General features: G+C 44.4%; 1 protein-coding gene across 3 annotated transcripts in view; it reads right to left on the bottom strand.

The window, feature by feature from the left end:
• Positions 1-7177: 7177 nt before the first annotated feature.
• Positions 7178-19671, bottom strand: part of RBFOX2 (RNA binding protein, fox-1 homolog (C. elegans) 2) — a 113382-nt gene continuing 100888 nt past the window's right edge. For 2 of the 3 annotated variants that reach the window (XM_010005768.1, XM_010005767.1), the window contains exons 10-13: positions 17049-17088; positions 9361-9449; positions 8350-8422; positions 7182-7324 (exon numbers count right to left, since the gene is read on the bottom strand). In XM_010005768.1, the coding sequence (XP_010004070.1) occupies positions 7280-7324; positions 8350-8422; positions 9361-9449; positions 17049-17088 (247 nt within the window). In that variant the 3' untranslated portion in view covers positions 7182-7279. Of the gene's footprint in view, positions 7325-8349; positions 8423-9360; positions 9450-17048; positions 17089-19671 lie in introns of all 3 variants that reach the window. The other variant, XM_010005769.1, reaches the window with a different exon arrangement.

Here is a 19671-nt window from a genome sequence, read left to right as displayed (position 1 = left end):
TTAGCAGTTACTGTTGAACATCCTCTCGAGTTATTGTTAGAATGAAATGAGAATCATCTGACAGGAACACATTGCAGCTCCTTGGTAAATACTGGGGAGGAATACTGAAGGACTTTGCAAGCCTTCCTGAATCATTATCAACCCTGCTATCCAGGGACACACCTTATCCCACCCCTTTTGTTTCTGGTATCTTCAATTTCCAAAAGTAATATGGAAATCCTGCGCTGGCATCAACTGTACTAGGCAATATTTAGCTGTATCATTCACTCAATTATCAGTTTCCATAATTACTTGCAAATTTGCTACAGAGATTTATTATTTGTTATTTTTAGGATTGTTTCAGCGGAAAAGGCATCTGATTATATGGATATATATTTGCATGACACATTCCACTTGAGGATCTCTAAGTACTTCGCAGAATTTGAATGAATTTCTGCTTGTCTGCAGCAATACTCCTTTTATAGGCAGGACAACAGAAGCAGTGATTAGAAGGCATGTCCAAGCTCCCAGAGGAAATTTATGCTGAGCACTGGAACACCGGCTTCCAGTTGTGTGTGTTAACTATTAAACCTGTGCTAACACAGACAGCAGGAGGTTGGCATTAAAGAAAGCACCGATACCATAGTTTGAAATGACTGTCTCTCTTTCCAAATGAACAGGTTCAAACACAGATTAGGCTTGGAGAGGGGGAAAAAAAAAGGCTCCCTATCAAATACAAAATAAATGGCTCTTTTCTACTAACAAGCAGGAGCAGGAAAGGATGGCAGGGAAAGACATGGAGTTACAGAGAGCTTGGTGTACGGACAGACAGGGCTAGGATTTTGCCAGTGTCATTTGCCAAGGCTTCGCCTGTTGTCACTGTGAAGACGATCCCATCTCCCAGCTCATTCTTCTAACTAGATTTCATTCTTTTCATTTTACCTGCCCAGGAGATGCACCAGGAAAATTCATTGAGATGCACTGAAAAAGACAACACATGGGAGCCAGCAGACTGGTGTTTCTCTCTTTTATTTAAAAACAGTGCTTCATTACCATTTGCAAAGGGTTAGGAAGGGTATCCCCCCTTGCTTAGAGTTTATAAAAGCCAGCAACATGATCAATAATTTATACACATGGATAGTAATACAAAAAAAAAAAAAAAAAAGGAATAAAAGCTAAAGATCTAACTACTCCGACCTTCACAATTCCAGCTACTTGATAATAATAGGAATAACCCAATGAATACTGTATGGTCTGAAAGCTACTATACAATATGATACTTAACGAGGGAGGGCGGGAAGTTAGAGGCTGTCACAAAGCCCTGGGATGCAGATACTGCTTCTCCAGAGTCAGCAGGGAAATGGGACCCTGGGCAAGCGGCTCGGGCGTCCTAGGAAATGATCCAGGGGAAGGGAACACATCCCAGTAGGGACATGGTCCTGTTTCCCGGCGGTACCTGGCAATGGGAGGTGCTGGGGAGACTGTGTGAAGGGGCAAGTCCGTCGCTGCCATTGGAGGTGCTGTGGCATCTCAGCCTTGCACTGAAAATCTCCAAGTCTCAAGTAGATCAGCCTGTGAGGTCAGTAAAATACTCCACCAGCTCCGTATCGCTCTACAGCCCTGGTTCTCATCTGCTATCAGCCCCACGTTGTAGCTCCAGCTATTTACAAGCAGGATTTATTGTATTAAAAAGAAGAAAAAAAAAAAAGGAGGGGGAAAAAAATAACACCAAAACAAAACACAACAAAAAGAAAAAACCCAAAACCAAATCATATCCTCTGGGGTAAAAGAGGGATTATTTTGTTACTTGATAACGCAGCCAAATCAAGCTGCCAAAACTACAACACGCGCACACACAAAATATTGTGAACAAAAAAACCCAGAAAATCATGAGCAGAACTGAGACTACTAATGTGGGAGGCCTGATTTCTGTACAGAATTCACTCCTCAGGGAAGCTACAAGCCCCTCCACCAGCAGAGAACTGGGAAACTGGAAAGAGATTTATTGACTCACTTCAGGGGGAAAAAAAAATAAATATATAATTTAAAAAGGACTAAAAAAAACATTCCTAAGATGAACTGGCATTTTGCTGACTGCCAGCCAAATGAATCTTTGGGTGGACGGTTTTAGACACCAGCAATCTCCTGGTGAAATTAGGCAAGATTTTTGGCTGATGCGTTCTCGCTCTACCACAAGTCGGAGAGGCAGCGTGGGAAGCTTGTCTCCTGCACAAGCCTGGACCAGCTGCAGCCTGCCACCCAGAGAAGACAACCACCAGCAAGAAGTTGCCTTCCAGGGTTAGCAGTGGCAACAGAGGTGGGACTTGGGATGTCCAAGTCCCATTTAGGCTGCCACTGAAGCATGTGCTGCAGAGGGACAGGGCCATCCTGCCAACTCCTGGCTAGAGGAAAGTGCACCGGGGAGAAACCCCAGAGCCTACTTGAAAAGGGCCCCATTTCACACTCTGGCTATAGACTCCTGCTTGTCTTGCTGACTGGAGTTTTCATTGTAGAAGATAAGTTTACCGGGGTTGTAGGGCAGAGAGGGCAATCAGTAAGGTGGGGGTGGAGGGACAGGGCTTTTCAGACATTAATATCACCAAAAATAGTGTTTTATGCAACAAAGAATCAAGTCTCACTGGTGTATACTACAAAATATTTGACATTTTCCAAGAGCATGACAAAATAAAAACACAAAGAAGTTTACATTGGATGTTCATCTTGTTCACTAGGTTGGGTTTTCACCCCCCCCCTCCTATTTTAAAACAGTGCAAACAGGTAACACACTTTAAAAATCACCCCTCTGCACCAAGGACAGCATTCCCCCGACCCTGCCAGGCTGGAGGCCCATGGGCAGGTGGCCATCTGCCACGTTGCCCACGTGCTTTCCCTTTGGAGCCAGACTCAGCAAAAGCGCTCCCCAGAGCTGTTTGGTTTTTCCCTTTATTGAATTCCTAAGTGCTCCCCAAACCTGTTCTCCACTTGCCTCCTCCTCTGGGGCCAGGATGGGAAGATACAGACAGGGACAGGTTGGAAGAAAAGGTGGGTAGGAACTTCGAGGCTCTGCTTTGTATTCCCTGCTGCAGAAGCTCTGGGTGCTGGAATTGAGACCCCAGAAGAGCCAGTGCCTCTTTTCAGACAAGGAAATGGTTTCATTAACCATTTCACAACTCACACTCGAGCCAGCTATTCAGATCACCCTCCTCAGCACTTGCTGTGCACTTCACATCCACAGATTTCAAAATGGGCAAGAACAGGGGGATAAACTTTCACTTCACTTTAGGGATGGGGAAGCGGAGTCTAGAGCAGCAACACAACTGCTCCACAAGGACCCTTGAGGACCACTGACAGAGCCCTGACCAAAACACAGGTCTCTGACTCCTGAGCCAGCGCTCTCTCTCGGGCACTGAAACAGAAAAGCCACAGCTAATTTAAAACATGGCTCTGTCCATCTGAACTCATGACACAGGATCCACTTAACTGCTTAATCTGGGAATAGCTGGCTATGGCAGGCTCATACTGATCTCCCTATTGTCTCCAGGTCCTGTCATGGCTTTTCTTAGAGAAGCGAACCTGTCTACAACAGTGCAGCCTCCCTCATGTGGGGACAACAGTTTGTTGACATGCTGGGCATCAATATAACTTATTCTCCGTAGAGAATATGCTATACCAGTAGAAGTCATCTTTGTACCAGCACAACTGTATCCACAAGGAAAGACAGGCCAGCATACTAAATAAATCAACTCTTTAATCCAAATCTTTATTGGTATAATATCACATGCTGGCCAGATCTACTGCAAGATGGTACGAACAGCAACACTTAAAGAAACATCTTCCTCTACATCAAGAGGAATTCTGGATGCCTAAGAGACTAGGTGACAAACAGTAACATGTTTGCCAAGCTGCCTGTGCAGTTTCCCTTGGAAAGCCAAGCCCTGCTCTGCAAGGGACCTGTGACTGCAGACCCATCTCGGGAACAAGCACTAGCTGCCATTGGTCAAATAAGCCAGGGCCCAGTTTAGTTCACTAAGTGTCATTCATTTTGCATAGGGAGATATAGGCTTTGTCCTCACTTCTTCAGAAGATAGATATAGCCACAGCTTGGCTACTCTGAATGCATCTCAAGCCAGTTCATAACACATCCGAGTGAAACCAGAGCTGTTGTTTGCCAAGAGGGAAGAAAAGCTGAGGAGCTCTCCTGCCATGGCACAACATTCACTCGAGAAACCTCACTGCAAAATTCCAGCTGGCATACAAGATTTTGGGAGGTCTGGTGCTCTAGACACCTGGAACCAGCAAGCTACCTCCGGCCCCCAGCCATGCAAACATCCCAATATCCCTTCTGCACCTCACTGCTGAGCAGGAAGCCAGGCTATCAGGGAACTACTTCAGCGGGAATCCTGCAGCATTAACTACAGAGTCAAGGAGACACCAGCTAGTTAATGCACTGGAGGAGCCTGGGCTTGGATACAGGAGGAATCAGGCTGGATGTTCTGGAGCAGGTATTACTCGGAGGTCATGCAGCAGGAGCCCACAGCCCTGCAAGGGTTGGGTGCTTCTGCACTGAACACCTCACACTCCTAACACACTCGGGCGGGCTGAAGCCGCCGTGCATAGACTCTGCTCGGAGGCAGAAATGGGACTGGCCTCCCTACTCCCAGAGAGGCCAAATGGCAGGGGGGGATTGCAGGCGGCACTGCCAGGGCAGGGGGGAGGGCACTTGGGGAGGGAGAGCCCAGTTTTCAGGAGCTGCAGTCAGAACCAGCTGAACTGAAATGTAGAAAAGGGGCAGAGGGGTGAGCAGCTGCCCCTGCTGGGCTCTGCAAGCTGCGCTCCTCTCGCTGGCAGCCTGCAGATCTGCTGCATGAGGAACTGCATGTGGGCAAGGGGAGGGATGGCCTCACTCAGCCTCTCTGCCCCACAGGAGGCTACAACAAGTCCAGAAGAGGCTTTTGCTGCATCTCAGCTCCAGAAGACCCCTGGCTGCCCTGCGGTGGAAATGGCTCCCCTTGAATATGACTATTTCTACCATAAATTCTCCCTCCCCTACCCCAACTCAGACAGTAAAAGCCCCTGAATACCCCGAGTCCCCCTCATTTCCTAGATTTTGTGAAAGCCCCAACATCCTGTTCCCCCCTTCCCATTTTCAAGCTAACTAAAATATTTATATACAAACAACAAAAAAAATTGTCATAACAGCAACAAACCAAACTTTGGCTTGGAAAAAAAGTTAAAAACCAACAATAAAACCAGAAAAAAAAACCAACAAGGTGGCCAACAGGCTGGCAGTTTGGTGTCCCCTTTATCTAGCTATTCCTCCAGAGAATCAATAGCTGCAGGGTCTCTAGCTTAACTAATGGCTTCCCCATTCTCCCCATTTGAGGTGCTGCCTCTCTGCTGTTCACAGAAAGGCTACATGTATCACTGGGGAAGAGCAAAAAAAATGCAGGGCTGTGTGTGGCTGGGCCAGGATAAACCCCTGGCAGCTCTGCTTGTTGCCATTGCTTAGTGTTAAATGTAGGAGGTTTCCTATTCTGATATCAGCAGAGGATGGAGAAGCAAGTATATGACTTGGAACTGCAGAGAAGCTCCACCAACAAACCCACACTCCAAGCAGTCCTCTGGGGGCAGTGAGCTCACCCCAATACCAACTGAGGGAGTGCAGGCAGCCTAATAAAACTGTGCTTCTGCATTTCTCTAACATGTGGTTAGAAAGCCCCACCTTTGAGTACTGGGGTTACTGCAAGTACACTAGAGCCAGTAGTGGAGCAGGGAGGTCTAGAAAGCAGCAACTCCCCATCACGGCACAGCTCACACAGACTCCTACAAATGCTGATTTTGAAACACAGTGAAGTCACTGTAAGTAAGAACAGAAGAGAGATGGTCTTGGGAGTAGTGGAGCCCTCCCCTAAATAGTCTAATATGTAGTGTCTATGTGGTCTCAGCAGACCAGAAGCACAGCCTTCTATAAGAGGCTGGGCAAAACATACCTAGCCAGCTCCAATGCAACTACATAAGGGTCTGGAACAGTCTGTGGTGGGAAGTTCCTATGAATTCAGAGCTTGCACAAACTGCTTCTGCCTCCTCTATAACTTCTGACTGAACCAAAACCACTTCAGGATCACGTTTAGATATAAAAGACTCTCTTCCCCCACACAGACCCATATGCTTGCCCCTTGCCTCTGCAGCTTATACATGACTTGTTTTTCCTCACTCATATTAACATGAAACAGAATACTTGCAGAAGCACCCAAGCAGCTCAGGATGAACAGGAGCAGAAACTTTGCACGCTGGGCCTCACCCGAGCACTGTTCCTGGTTCCTCGACCAGCTTTCTTCCTCTGCAAGGCTGCACCTGCTTCACCTCTGCAAGTTTAACCGCTTGTTGTCTGCAACAGAGGTACTCTGTGTGATGCTGTATTGCATCTGCCACTCTTTGAGGAAAGAAGGGGAGGAAAAGGACGGCAAGGGAGTAAGATCTTGAAAAGGAAGGAGGAAAACTAACATAATTACAGCCACCAGCAATGGGCAACAATCAGCTAGAGTAAGTGTGTGTGTGTGGGAAAGATCATCCTCACAAAAGATTCCTTTCCAAGTCTTGTCCCCTATATGGCAGGTAACAGCCAAAGTCTTTGGGCAGGTTGAGGAAATTGTCTCTTGCCAAGTGTAAAATCCTGACACTGCTGAAACTGTCCCAAACCTGTGCACATCAGATGGTGATAAAAACGAGGAAAGTCTCTGCATTTCCCCTATTTCCAAATGTAAATTACTATTTCCCACCAGCATTTAGGTCCCAGCCACAGCCAAAGACTTCCTTCTGCAGACCAGAAACATAGCAGGTGGAGACTTCTCCCTTACATCCTCCTGTCTCACAGGCATCAAGCCCCAGACCCAGGGAAGAAACTCTGCGTGTTCCTGATTAATTGCATGATATCATTTTTTAACAGCTTTCCTTATCACTAATCGCCTTTTCCGTGATTGGTAGGATAAGCTATGCACCAACATACAGACACGGAAATGCAGTATTTTACCACAGTTAAAAAAACCCCAAAAACTAAAACAAAACCAAAACAAAACAAAAAAAAATGCACAATCTTTGGAACAAAAGAATTAAAGGCAGAAATTTAAAGAAAAAAAAATACATATTCAAAGAACATAGTGAGGTATAAAAAAGTATTTTCTCTTTTGTATTTTGTTTTTCCTCCTCGTCTTGCTATAGAGTTCCTCTACTAGTAAATATTGCAATAGCCAGGCCTCATGAACTGGGGGGGCTGTCCCACTTGCAGGGGGCTCACGTCACTTCAGTAGGGGGCAAATCGGCTGTAGCCACCTCGGTATAAACTCGCCTGTAGAAATTAAACAAGAAAAGAAGAGGTTGTTAGGAGGTGTACTATGAAGGAATACTTAGGACAGCAATCAAATGCTCTCAGGACTAACAGATGGCACTGACTCACACCTCTAAAAAGCAAGAGAGGAAAACCTTGCCTGCAAAACCAAAGAGACCAGAGATTGAACTCATGAGTCCTAATATCTGAGATAGTTGTCCAGCTTGTCTTTCTAGATAGCAGAGACCAGAAATTCTGAGATGCTCTTCACCTTACCTTAAGGCAAAGGTATAAAATAGACAGGATGATCTGGTATCTTTAGAATTACCTGTTTTTCCTCCACTGACCCTAAAGATAAGCTGAGGCACAGAAAGGGGTGCTACACTGCAGATATCTATATTTAGGTGTCTTTTTCTCTGATCACATTTGTATTCCAGCCTTTGCAACAACACTGTGCTGGCTAGAAGCAGATGGGCAAGCATGTGTTTTCAGCAAGCTCCTCCACTCCCCACAGATGCCAGCATACCTCATTCCTGCCCTTGCGTAACTACTGCCGGCAGGCAGGACACCACATCCTTCCACTAGCTGAAGATGGAACCAAGTGGAGCAGCTTTGCTGCAAGATGTCATAAGAACAAGTTACTCCTAGAACTGATTTCTTGACATTAGCCTTCAAAGTTAATGAAAATAGCAAGGGTTTCTTGCATCTCTAACTATTGCTGATTTCTGCTTTACAATCAGCTTGATACAGTTCTACTGATTAACTAACAAAGTTCTGGCTCCTGACATTTCTGGTCATTCTTCTGTCATCTCCTTTGTACTAGGTGACGTGCAAGATCAAGTAATAACTGGTCTCTTACAACCTGACTCCCTTTCTAGTTCACACACAAACATAAGAATGCAGAACAACTGGGAACCCAGTACTGCAGCTAAGGACCTCCACCCTTAATAGAAAAAAGCTTTTCTGGGTGAAGTTTCATTACCCCATACCCAGCTGTTCCCCAGGCTGGAAATAAGAAACAGCACAAGAAAGAAAACTCCACTTACCACAGCGCCAACTCCGTAGCTAGCGGCAGGGGCGAGGGCATGGTAAGGATCTGCTGTGTACACCCTGCCATAACTGAAGAGAGGGAGAAAAGATAAAAAAAGAATCACTTCAGAGGGGCAGAGAAGCAACCATATGACCACAGGCAATGGGAGAAACAGCATGCCCTTCTATACACATGTATGCATACATGCACACACAGGCAGCCTCTCTTTGAAGAGATCCTATGGGCATGCTGCCATGCATCGGATGAGGTGGACAAGAGAACGGCCTGCAAAGAGGAATGTGGTGGAAGCCATGAGCTCAACCTGTGGGAAAGAGGTCAGCACCTTTGAAACGACAGCTAGTGCATCCTTACCTGGCATGATGCAATTTGGGAGGAGAGTGACTGCTGGCACTAGCAGTACTGGCACGGCAACTGCTGCTAAATGGAAAGCAGTGAGGGATTCTCCAGGATGAGAAGGGAGCATAAACTTTAATGGTCTCGCATGCCAAGGATTAAAACATGGCCTCACTGCACAGGAGATGAAAAACCTTAAGGCAAGCACTCTGATGATGCTCATCCTTTGTATCTGTGCAGAGCTGCACATTAAAGCATCCCAGAGTACTGTGTGAGCTGAGCAATTTTTACTTTATGGAAGGGGAGAGAAATGCACTCAGTGATTAAACAACCTGCCCAAAGTCACAGAGCAACGAGCTGGCAAGGCAAGCTAGATCTTTTGACTCTGAGGCCATAACCACACTGCCTCCTTTGTGCAGAGAATCCCAAGGACAGGGAAGAGGCCTGGATTTCTGCCAGCTCACACACACCGGCAGGCAACGCTGCCCAGGAGCAGCCAGACAAACCGTGCATTCAAGTCTTTCACGTTGAGCTGTGCATGCATGTGTGCGCGTGCGAGCGCAAGTAAGACAAAGAAGCAGGGAAAGAAGTAGAAATACTGAAATGGATCAATGCTCCTTGGAATCCCTGAGCACAGCAAGCTGGCCCCCCTGGACACCTCCCCCTTACATACCCATCGCTGTAAGCTGCTGCAGCGGCTGCAGCAGCTGTGGCTGCTGTTGCAGTAGCAGGCTGTGCGTATCTGTAGGCTGCGTATCCACCCTGCAGGAGAGAAGAGAACTGACTTTGCAGATACCTGTCCACCCACGCAGAGCATTAAAAATAATAATAATAAAAAAAAGAGACACACATCACAAGGAGAGGAAGTGTTTCAAACTGCATCAGCTCCCATGTCCTGTCTATCAAAAGCATCGCTCATTAATTTATGCATATTCCTTTCCTCAGAAGGGCCAGGGACACTCTTCTGTTGTCCAATTTAGCAGAACAAATAAACTAAAGCAAGTCTGAGCATGGTTATATTCCTCCAGGAAATTAAATTTGGCATGGAGCAACTGAAACCTAAGAAAGAGTTGAAGTCTTGCATGCAATGTAATTTTTATGTCCCCTTCCTCTTACACTGGGGAAATCAGATGTGGGCCCTTTCTGTGAAGTGTTTATTTTAGAAAGGGGACCATTCAAAAAAATTCCTCATTTTCCACCCCCATCATCTCTTTTTTAAGCCCAGGAAACTCAAAAGGCTGAATTTAATTTTATCCAGATGCTTAAAAGTCTCAGCAGTTGGGGAAGCCAAAAAGCAATAAGGAAAAGATGGTCAGAAGAGATAGCCCCTGGTCACCTCATGGCTGACAACCACCAAACTGTCATTGATACCAACCAGACCATCTCTCCTACCTCCATTTAAAAGGGAAACAGGTCAGGGAAAATTACACCAGAACAGTCTGTATTGCTGCTACATTTCTGCCCATGCTATGCACCTGTAATAAAGGTCTTTAAAATGCTTACACTGATTAGGTGTAGTTACTAAAAACATACACAGCTGGGTTGGCAAAATGTGAATCCTGACCCAAAGGAATACCTGTGAGTCTCCTCCTGGCACTGTCACAAGGAGCTTTTGGGGCAGAGGAAGACCTGGCTCAGGCAGGCAGCTCTGCACACCCTGCAGTAATGAAGGATGGAGGCCAGCCACCTTTGAGAAGAGGGGCAAAGGCTGTATGGCAGGCAGCAAAGAGGGCTCTGAAGCCCAGGTTAGATCTTTCTTTATTGTACACTTCTGAACTTATTTTTGTTAACTTAAGAGGGGGCAATGGTAAATGAACCATGGCTTTGATTTGCTATAAACACAATGAGCCACAAATAACATCAGAAAACTCCAGATTGCTTCTGGTGCTTTTTTTTTCCAACTGACATTTCAAAATTTTTAAAGACCAGAAGGCAGACTTACGCTTTTCACCTCCTGAATCAGCTCAGCATACCTCTGCCACTTCTTCCCTATAGGTCTTCTGCCTACACTTAACTAAATCAACTCTAATACAGGACTGTGTGTTTGCTCAGTAGTGCTCCAGTTTTGAGCTAGGTAGCTTTTAAATTAGAAGTAATTATTTTAAATTAATGTTGGTTGTTTTTGTGGGACCTGCGCTAGCCCACAAAGGCTAATATGCTATCCAAAACATGCCTGGGGACCATCTCCTGCACTGAAGAGAAAGGACTTACAGACTTTTTAACCTTCTAGTTAACAGAAGAAAAGAGCAACACAAATCTACACCTCTGAAACATCATCTCATTGCTCAAAAGAGATGTCATATTACAGTTTTGCCCCCTTAATCTCAGCTGGATGTTTCAATCCTTGTATTTTGGATTGACGGTTTGGGAAGGGTTAGTTTGTTTCTGGCACGCTATCACTACACCACCATTACTCCCACCCCCAAAACATGACGGAGGTGAGAGGAACGAGGTGCAATCTTAATCTGAATCAAACCTTCATCAATCTCACCAAATTAAGACAAAACTTTGTGCTGGTATGACTGTGGTATTCCCTGAAGTTTAAGAGCTTCTTGAACTCTTGATGAGGTCTGTCCCTTGGACACGGCGTACGAGCCATCTTTGCCTGGCCCTACCCCTCTGCAGGGCAGCTGGCAGATTCCCCAGCCCCCAGATTCCCCCCACTCTGCCCCACACTTGCCAGCCACATTTCAGATCAGAAGCCATTTCAAATATGCCTGGCACATACTCTGAACATGACAGCAAGATGCAGTTTGAAACCATAAGAGGGTTATCATGTAATTCTCTTTTAACTCATGTCTCTCATAAAGGAAAATCAAACCAAATCAAAACAAACAAAAAAAAACCAAACAAAAAAAAAAGAAGAAGAAAAGAGAAGAAGGGTTGGAATCAGGTGTAGGAGGGGGAATGGCGTAACATTTATTAATCAAAATTAAAAACTAAGCATGCTGACATCTGGAGCTAGAACAACCAGCAAAGTCACCACGTTCAGACTCATATTGGCTAGTTCTATCCATCCCAGCATTCTCTTGGGACAGCAGTTTGCCCTAGGCTCTACCACAAGCTCAGTGAAGTACACAGCCTCAATTACTAGAGCGTGCAGCCACAACAACCTGCTATTACGGAAACAGTCAGTCACCACTGGAGTTAACATTCCAACCTTAACAACTCCCGCAGCCTCCCACCCTCGCCCCCCAAAATGGCTCCCACCCTAGCCCTGTCCCACACCACAATGTTAATAATTATAACAAGCAATAACCCATCTGTTATATCAGAGAAGGGAACAGAGACTCCACTGAGAGATTTAGAGCGGGATGTTAACATTTCTTCAGTCAACTGCACAACAAACAACAACAAAAAAAAAACAAAACAGGAGAAATAATTCATTGGAGAAGTGAAGTTAAGAAATAGCTGACATGTGTATTGCTTTTTAACCATGCACTGATGCAAAATTGAAGCTACTGTTAATTTAAAAAAAAAAAAAAGAAAAAGAAAAAAAAAAGAAAAAGGAAAAAAGTCACAGGATAGAGGTACACACGCACAGGCAGACCTGCTCAGTTCAATGCAGTCTGCAAATTCTACTTGTGTGTACTTCAAATAAAACCAAAAATGGGGATTATAATGGCCATGGTACGTTCCTGTCATAGGAGCAATGAGTGTGGACAGCTGGGGGATTTCTCACACAGGGATGTATTTAGCATGACCAACAGGTCCATATACACCAAAATAGGGTGAAAGAAAGAGGAGGAAAGTTGAGACTTGTTTTTTTGTAAGTGTTTTCATCAAACTCTGGACCAGTACAGAGCAAAGGAGACACTCTGCAGGTTGCCTTAACCAGGTGATGCTCCTGTTCTCCATAACCCAGGACCCACCTACCATTCCATCAATGTGCCTAAAGCCCTGTTCAGCTTGTCCAATGCATCAGTTATTTTCTCCTGCTATTCCTGTTTACACACAACTTTAACGGGTATGCAGACTTCACCCATAACCTGAGCTACACGGTCCTATCACCCTTAGTGATTTCTGATGCCACTCACTTCAGGTACTCTAGTAAATATAAACTATAACAGAGTGGAACACCCTGAACAAACATGAACCATCCTATTTCCCAATAAAAGAAATAAAAAGCTGCACCACACTCCTCCCAGTGCCACAGCCAAACTTTAACAGAAGACACCATGGAGTGGCACAGTCCCTAAAACCAAGGACAGCCATGAAACTCCCACTCCACCTATTTCAGTGAAGTGACTCCACAGGGGCAGGTTTGCCCATCCAGGTTCAGTTTTTAAAATCTTTAGCCTCATCGCCAAAGAAATGAGTGTGGCTGAGCTTCTTGTGAAGATGTTAAGTCAGAGAGATTTCTATCAAAGGGACAGTTTATAAACACTGTCTTGACAAGGAAGCAGGGGAACTAAGGAAAAGGGTTTTTTGCGTTTACTGGGCAGCAACAACCAAAATGACTGTCTAAATCAAAATTGGTCTGTTCCAGTACAGCCTTTTGAATTGTCTGGGGACCATATGAGAGATGAGCACAACTCTAAAGGTTATTTATCTTAATTCAAGTTCTCTTTTCTCTGGATATTGTCCCAGTGTTTCTGGGGGTGTCCTAAAACCCTCTCCCTACATAAATGTGTAGTGCTTGAGCCTCCAGATTTTAATTGTCAAATAACCGCATTTGCTCAGGTATTCACAACAGCTCAAATTTAAAATTACTCTTCTGTGACATTTTCATCCTTGGCTAATCAATGAAGCAAGAAAATATCTTTTTTAAATTCCTTCTTTAACATTAGACAATACCTTTTCCATATGTTCTCTGAAATAACACAAACAGGCAAAACAACATACAGAGGAAGCTGCAATCTAAACTAAAGCAGCATTCCTATTACTGAGCAGGTTAATGTAGATAAATGAACACTTAAACGACTATACAGTTCAGCTCAAAATAAGTCCATCTTCTCTTCCACTCTTCAGGTCAGTATTAGATGATCACTCCAATAAGAGCATGAGGAAATCCAAAACTACAGCTTACTATGTCAGTGTATCCTAAAGTATAGCCCTCCCTTTTCTTTTTCCCTTGCTGCCTTAGAGGGGCACACAAAGTGTGTTGCTGTGCTTCTTTATTCCAAAGAGCTTTTATGCCACTAAGACACAAGCATTCCCATCCCCCCGGAGAAATGTGTAACTCATGGTACGAGTCATATACATTTGACAACTTGCTAGGCTAGGCAGTGAACCCAATTTTAGGACTTTTTTTGTGGTATTTCAAATGCGCCTTCTCCACCCCCAACCTGCCCTATAACAGAAGTTAAGAAGCAGAAAGGGCTAGAACTGTTTCCAGTATTTCTGTATTAGAAGGGTGGCATATGTGCACCAGGAATGAGCATGAATGAATTAAAAGAGGTGACAGGACAACGGTGTCCATTGCAGCAGGTGCTTCTACATGGTAATGGGACAAGCATGACCTTATTAACCCTACCATTGAATTTACGTTATTATTGTTTTTTGAATGAAATGCCACTCTGTGTGAAATCTGGACACACGCTGCCCTGCTACAGCAGGGGCTTGGATCACACGTGAGTCTGTGCTGCCCTAAAAAAGCCTCTGTTCCCATCTCTAATGTGGTGCTGGAATGGTTAGTATAATTCAGTTTTTTCCACTGCAATCCACAATCTGATCGGTTGGCAGGTCACACTGGCACTCCTACCTGAGGTATTTTAGCGCTAATGATTGGTTCCTGTAAGACTATTCTATAACAGAACACAGGAAGAGCAGTTCAAAAAAACACAGCTGTGGAAAGAAACAATCATACAAACAGCCCACGGCAGGGCTCACCAGCCTTTTCTTTCCAGTGGATGCAAGCACGCTTTTCACAGGCAGAAGCAGTTTTCACATGGGTGGGTTTGTTTGGGTTTCCCCCCCGCCGCCCAGATTGACCCCATTGTAGAAGAAAGATAACCTTTCTTATGATCCAAAATGAAGCCCTCTGCATCCTGGGGCAGGTTGTTTTACGAATTCAGGTGTCTTGCCAGAGTGGGACGCATCCAACAAGAGATGGATTGCCTTCTTCACAGAGGAAATGGCTAGCAGGATGGTTGCCCCAGGGAAGAAAAAAGGAGTGAGGAAGAGGAGGAGGAGGAAGTTGAGAAATCAGTGCGTAACATGTATGCAGAAAAAGCAGCCCAAACTTGGGGACAATTCCCCTTCATCTTGCCTACCACTAACCACTCCCTGCCAGCTCAGCTCCTTTCCACACTTCCTCGACACAACACAGAAATCCTAAGGGAACCTCTATTTAACTTTCCGCCCAGTTTTAACTGAAGTACCCTTTATCACCCCTTCCACAAGCTGGACAAGCCTTTCACAGCAACCAGAGAGGCATAAGCACTGTGCAGTGAAAGGCATGACAAATCAGTGGAGCACAGGGACACTGTAATTACGGCACATCTGCCAAGCAAATTGTTTGCAAGTGTAACTTCATGTTTGGATTATCACAACTTTTTCCTGAGGTCCATCAGAGTGCTCTAGGGAGCAGTAACATCAGGAAAAGCACCATCATCTACCTTGATGAGTCCCCTCTTTTATCATCCTGCTTTCTGACAGTGAGACTAGAGCCATCGACAGCAAAGTCATCAGAAATGCACCTAATGCTTCTAACCTGACCTGGGGACTTAGTTTTGTGTTATGTCATGCTACTGCACTGCAGCATTAAATGGTTACAGGGATTCTTCATTACTGAAGTCCTTGTCCTCAAACATGTTAAATAAGTCTCCCCACCTGCAATGGAAGCTCTGAAGGAGCTTTCCTAAAAGGAATAGGGAGTAACCCTGGCTAGTCTTCTCTTTCAACGTGAGAGCCTCTTACATGTGATACTCTAAGGGAAGAGGCACTCCTGATGAGCACTGCTCATTTGCTTGCTTACTTGCTGTAGCAAAGTCAGCAGTCTGTAAAGCTGGTGCTTTAGGAGTGAGGTAGAAAAACCCATAACACTATGTAGTCCTTGACACAGCTTTATAAAAGAATACTTCACTAGGCAGATCAGTTTTTAAAGGATTGTACACATGACTGTATATGCAAGAATTAAGAAATGCACTCAATATCTCTGCACTGAGAGAACACATCTTCCAACTGCTGCAACTGTATTGGGAAAAGTACCTTTACAAGACTTGACCCTCCATATAAGCCAGTAAAATAAAAAAGCAACTTCCATCCATTACCTGGAGTCTAACTCTAGGGTTCTCTTTATAAATATGACAAGTAGCACCTTCAAAGGAGCAGGGATATAAAATCCATGCCAACAACTCTGCCAGTACCCTATACAAAACTTTCTCAGCTCTAAAGAGCTATTACTTAAAATACCACAAAAGGGAACACTGCTAGAGCTACATGGTCCACAGGTTGCAACAGCAGCAGTGGACCTGAATGTTTTGGCTTTGAAAAGTGTAATCCTACCATAGCTGCTCTGCAACAGCTCTCAAACTGAGAGGAAACTGCTTTTCTCACTGGCCAGTCAGAATCCCTCCATCCACAACCCACCTACATAATACACAGATGCCCTGGAGATTTGCAATACAGACTGGCTGGGTAGGACAAAGACAATGACAGAACAAAGTCTCCTGTGGTATCAGAGCTAATTCCCAGATAGGAAGAGGCAGCTGACTCTTCTAACTGAACATCTCCACATATTTGTACTCTACAATTCCCCAAAGAGGCAAGAGAATCTAGCTTATTTAGGTACCGTTTCTACCAGCAAAATGAGATGTCAGTTTTCACTCTAGCATCTCGGTCTCCATTTTTAATCAGCCTCAGCATCTTCCCCAAAGGGATAATCTCCACATCCCAGTGGCACATGAACGTTTTTAAACATACAGCTCACTCAGTTTAGTGTGGGCTGCACGAATCGAACCTGAAAGGGCCCCAAGACAGGAGAGAAAGGGGAGGGTGGAGGGGAAGAAGGAAAGGGAAGGTCTGAGGCTAAACCAGTCCTGTTATTTTTATGTCCAAATTATTTAAACAGAAGAAGTGTTGAGAGAAATTTTAATTTGCTAATAATTTCTCAGGTTGATTAGTAGCAGTGTGCACGTGGGGGACAGGACACCCAGTAAACTGACCCTGGCAATGATCAGGAAACCCAAAGGCTTAGGTCTTGCACCCAGGGGCAAGCGCAGTGACAGAGAAGCATGCTTGCATTCCTAAATATATAAATATATATATATCCACAAGGAAGAAGAAAATTAAAGTAAATGATATTTTTAAAAAAATCAAACCAAACCAAACAAACCAAAAGGAAAAAATAAATAAATAAATAAAAAAGGCTGGCTTGTCAGGGGTTGGGGACAAGAAGGCTCCGGTGTGTGTACTTACATAGAGGTCAGCACCGTAAAATCCGTCCTGGTAAACCACACTGCAGAAAATCCACACAAAAACAAAACAAAACAAAAAACAAAACAAAAAAAAAACCAAAAAACAAAAGAACAGAAAACACATTCCGGTTATTGAGGACGGCAGCATGCACATGCATTAGCAATACAGACTGGCTGGGTAGGACAAAGACAATGACAGAACAAAGTCTCCTGTGGTATCAGAGCTAATTCCCAGATAGGAAGAGGCAGCTGACTCTTCTAACTGAACATCTCCACATATTTGTACTCTACAATTCCCCAAAGAGGCAAGAGAATCTAGCTTATTTAGGTACCGTTTCTACCAGCAAAATGAGATGTCAGTTTTCACTCTAGCATCTCGGTCTCCATTTTTAATCAGCCTCAGCATCTTCCCCAAAGGGATAATCTCCACATCCCAGTGGCACATGAACGTTTTTAAACATACAGCTCACTCAGTTTAGTGTGGGCTGCACGAATCGAACCTGAAAGGGCCCCAAGACAGGAGAGAAAGGGGAGGGTGGAGGGGAAGAAGGAAAGGGAAGGTCTGAGGCTAAACCAGTCCTGTTATTTTTATGTCCAAATTATTTAAACAGAAGAAGTGTTGAGAGAAATTTTAATTTGCTAATAATTTCTCAGGTTGATTAGTAGCAGTGTGCACGTGGGGGACAGGACACCCAGTAAACTGACCCTGGCAATGATCAGGAAACCCAAAGGCTTAGGTCTTGCACCCAGGGGCAAGCGCAGTGACAGAGAAGCATGCTTGCATTCCTAAATATATAAATATATATATATCCACAAGGAAGAAGAAAATTAAAGTAAATGATATTTTTAAAAAAATCAAACCAAACCAAACAAACCAAAAGGAAAAAATAAATAAATAAATAAAAAAGGCTGGCTTGTCAGGGGTTGGGGACAAGAAGGCTCCGGTGTGTGTACTTACATAGAGGTCAGCCCCGTAAAATCCGTCCTGGTAAACCACACTGCAGAAAATCCACACAAAAACAAAACAAAACAAAAAACAAAACAAAAAAAAAACCAAAAAACAAAAGAACAGAAAACACATTCCGGTTATTGAGGACGGCAGCATGCACATGCATTTTACACAGGCAGGTGATGTATGAATCCACAACCTGGGCTTTTGGCAGGAGCAAATCAGCAAGAGAATGTGTGTGCTCACGCACGCTAGACTGCTAGACGGCTCCAAGTCATCTTCCATGGCATGCAAAGGGGGAAGGGGCGGGCAGAGGGGGAGACAGTATGCAAAGGAGAGAGGGAGGGGAACCACCATCTTGTACAATAAACGTATTCAAAAAAAATCTGATGTCCTGAAGAAGAGAAACCAGGATTTAGAAACCTCTGCTCTGGTTATTCTCCTGGAAAGATTTTAGTTACCCCCTAAACACACGGAAACATTGACTTCATGAAGTGGGCTTGTGAAATCCAGGAGCCCCTCAGAAGGCATCTCACAGGGGCTGGAATCACCTATGTCAGAAGCACATTTCACAGAGTTGTGTATAATTAGGTATTTGGAGCTTTACAGGGCTGCATGACTTTGTTTCTGACATCCATACATCACCTGCTTTTACCCTGCACATTAGACATGCGATAAGATTTGGCTGATCACACAAGCATGCAAAGTATTATTATTCAGCATCTTAAAGAACCAATGCAACACCTCAGGAAAACAAGTCAATCAATTCTGATCAAAGTAAACACAGAGAAATGTAATTAAAAGAAAAAACCAAAAATACCCACAATGCATTGCTTTCACAAGCAGAGATAATGAGCTAAAAAGGTTAGGTGACTGGTCCAAGGTCCAAGAATTGAAAGGTGCAGTGGGAGTCCCCACTAGTAACGACCTATTCCATAGCAGAGAACAGCAACTAGAAGGGTTTCCATGGGATGGTGCTTTTGCTGCTTTTTAAGCCATAGCTTTCTTTCTCTCAGAACTTCAAGCAGGAAAACTGTTAAACCATAGCCTGGGGTTCCCAAAGAGCCACTGCTCTTACCAGAGCACTCACAAGTGTAAGACTACATAGCTCACTTTGGGACAGGGGTTGGGGAAGGATGAGGAGGGAAGAGAGGGGAAGCCCCCACCCATTTGAGTTCAGGGTGCACTTCATAATGATGACTATCTTCCTGCTTTGTCCTCTGAATAGCTCCACACAAACTTGCTGAGGACTTTAAAATGCATTAGCCCCACCATCTGTGATGTTCATGGATCTGATGTGCATGACTTAGCAGTAGCATTAAGGAAAAAGAAGGTATGGAACACTAGCTCCTCGATTACCCTTTTTTACTCATCAGATGGAATGTGAAATGCTGCTAAGAGCCTGCCACCCTCAGACACCCACCTATTGTAAGGCACGCACACACACACAAAAAAAAGCCCAGCAGATCTTGCCAAAATTCTGCATGCTATTACTAAAAAATAAGATCTAAAAAAAAACTGTTGCAGTGTTAGCTACTGCTTGAATAATTTAGTCTTGCTGTCTTCCCCAGGTAACACACACTCCATTCCCAATGGACAGAGTTACTCCAAGAGCATTGGGAGCAGATAAGAAGATAGAGACCCTTGTTAGAAGAAGAGGGGAGCCACTTCAGCA

This window comes from Chaetura pelagica, unplaced genomic scaffold, assembly GCF_000747805.2.
Source record: "Chaetura pelagica isolate M959 unplaced genomic scaffold, ChaPel_1.0 scaffold79, whole genome shotgun sequence".
Classification (NCBI taxonomy): Eukaryota; Metazoa; Chordata; class Aves; order Apodiformes; family Apodidae; genus Chaetura; species Chaetura pelagica.
This window is presented reverse-complemented; position numbering and strand designations above follow the sequence as displayed.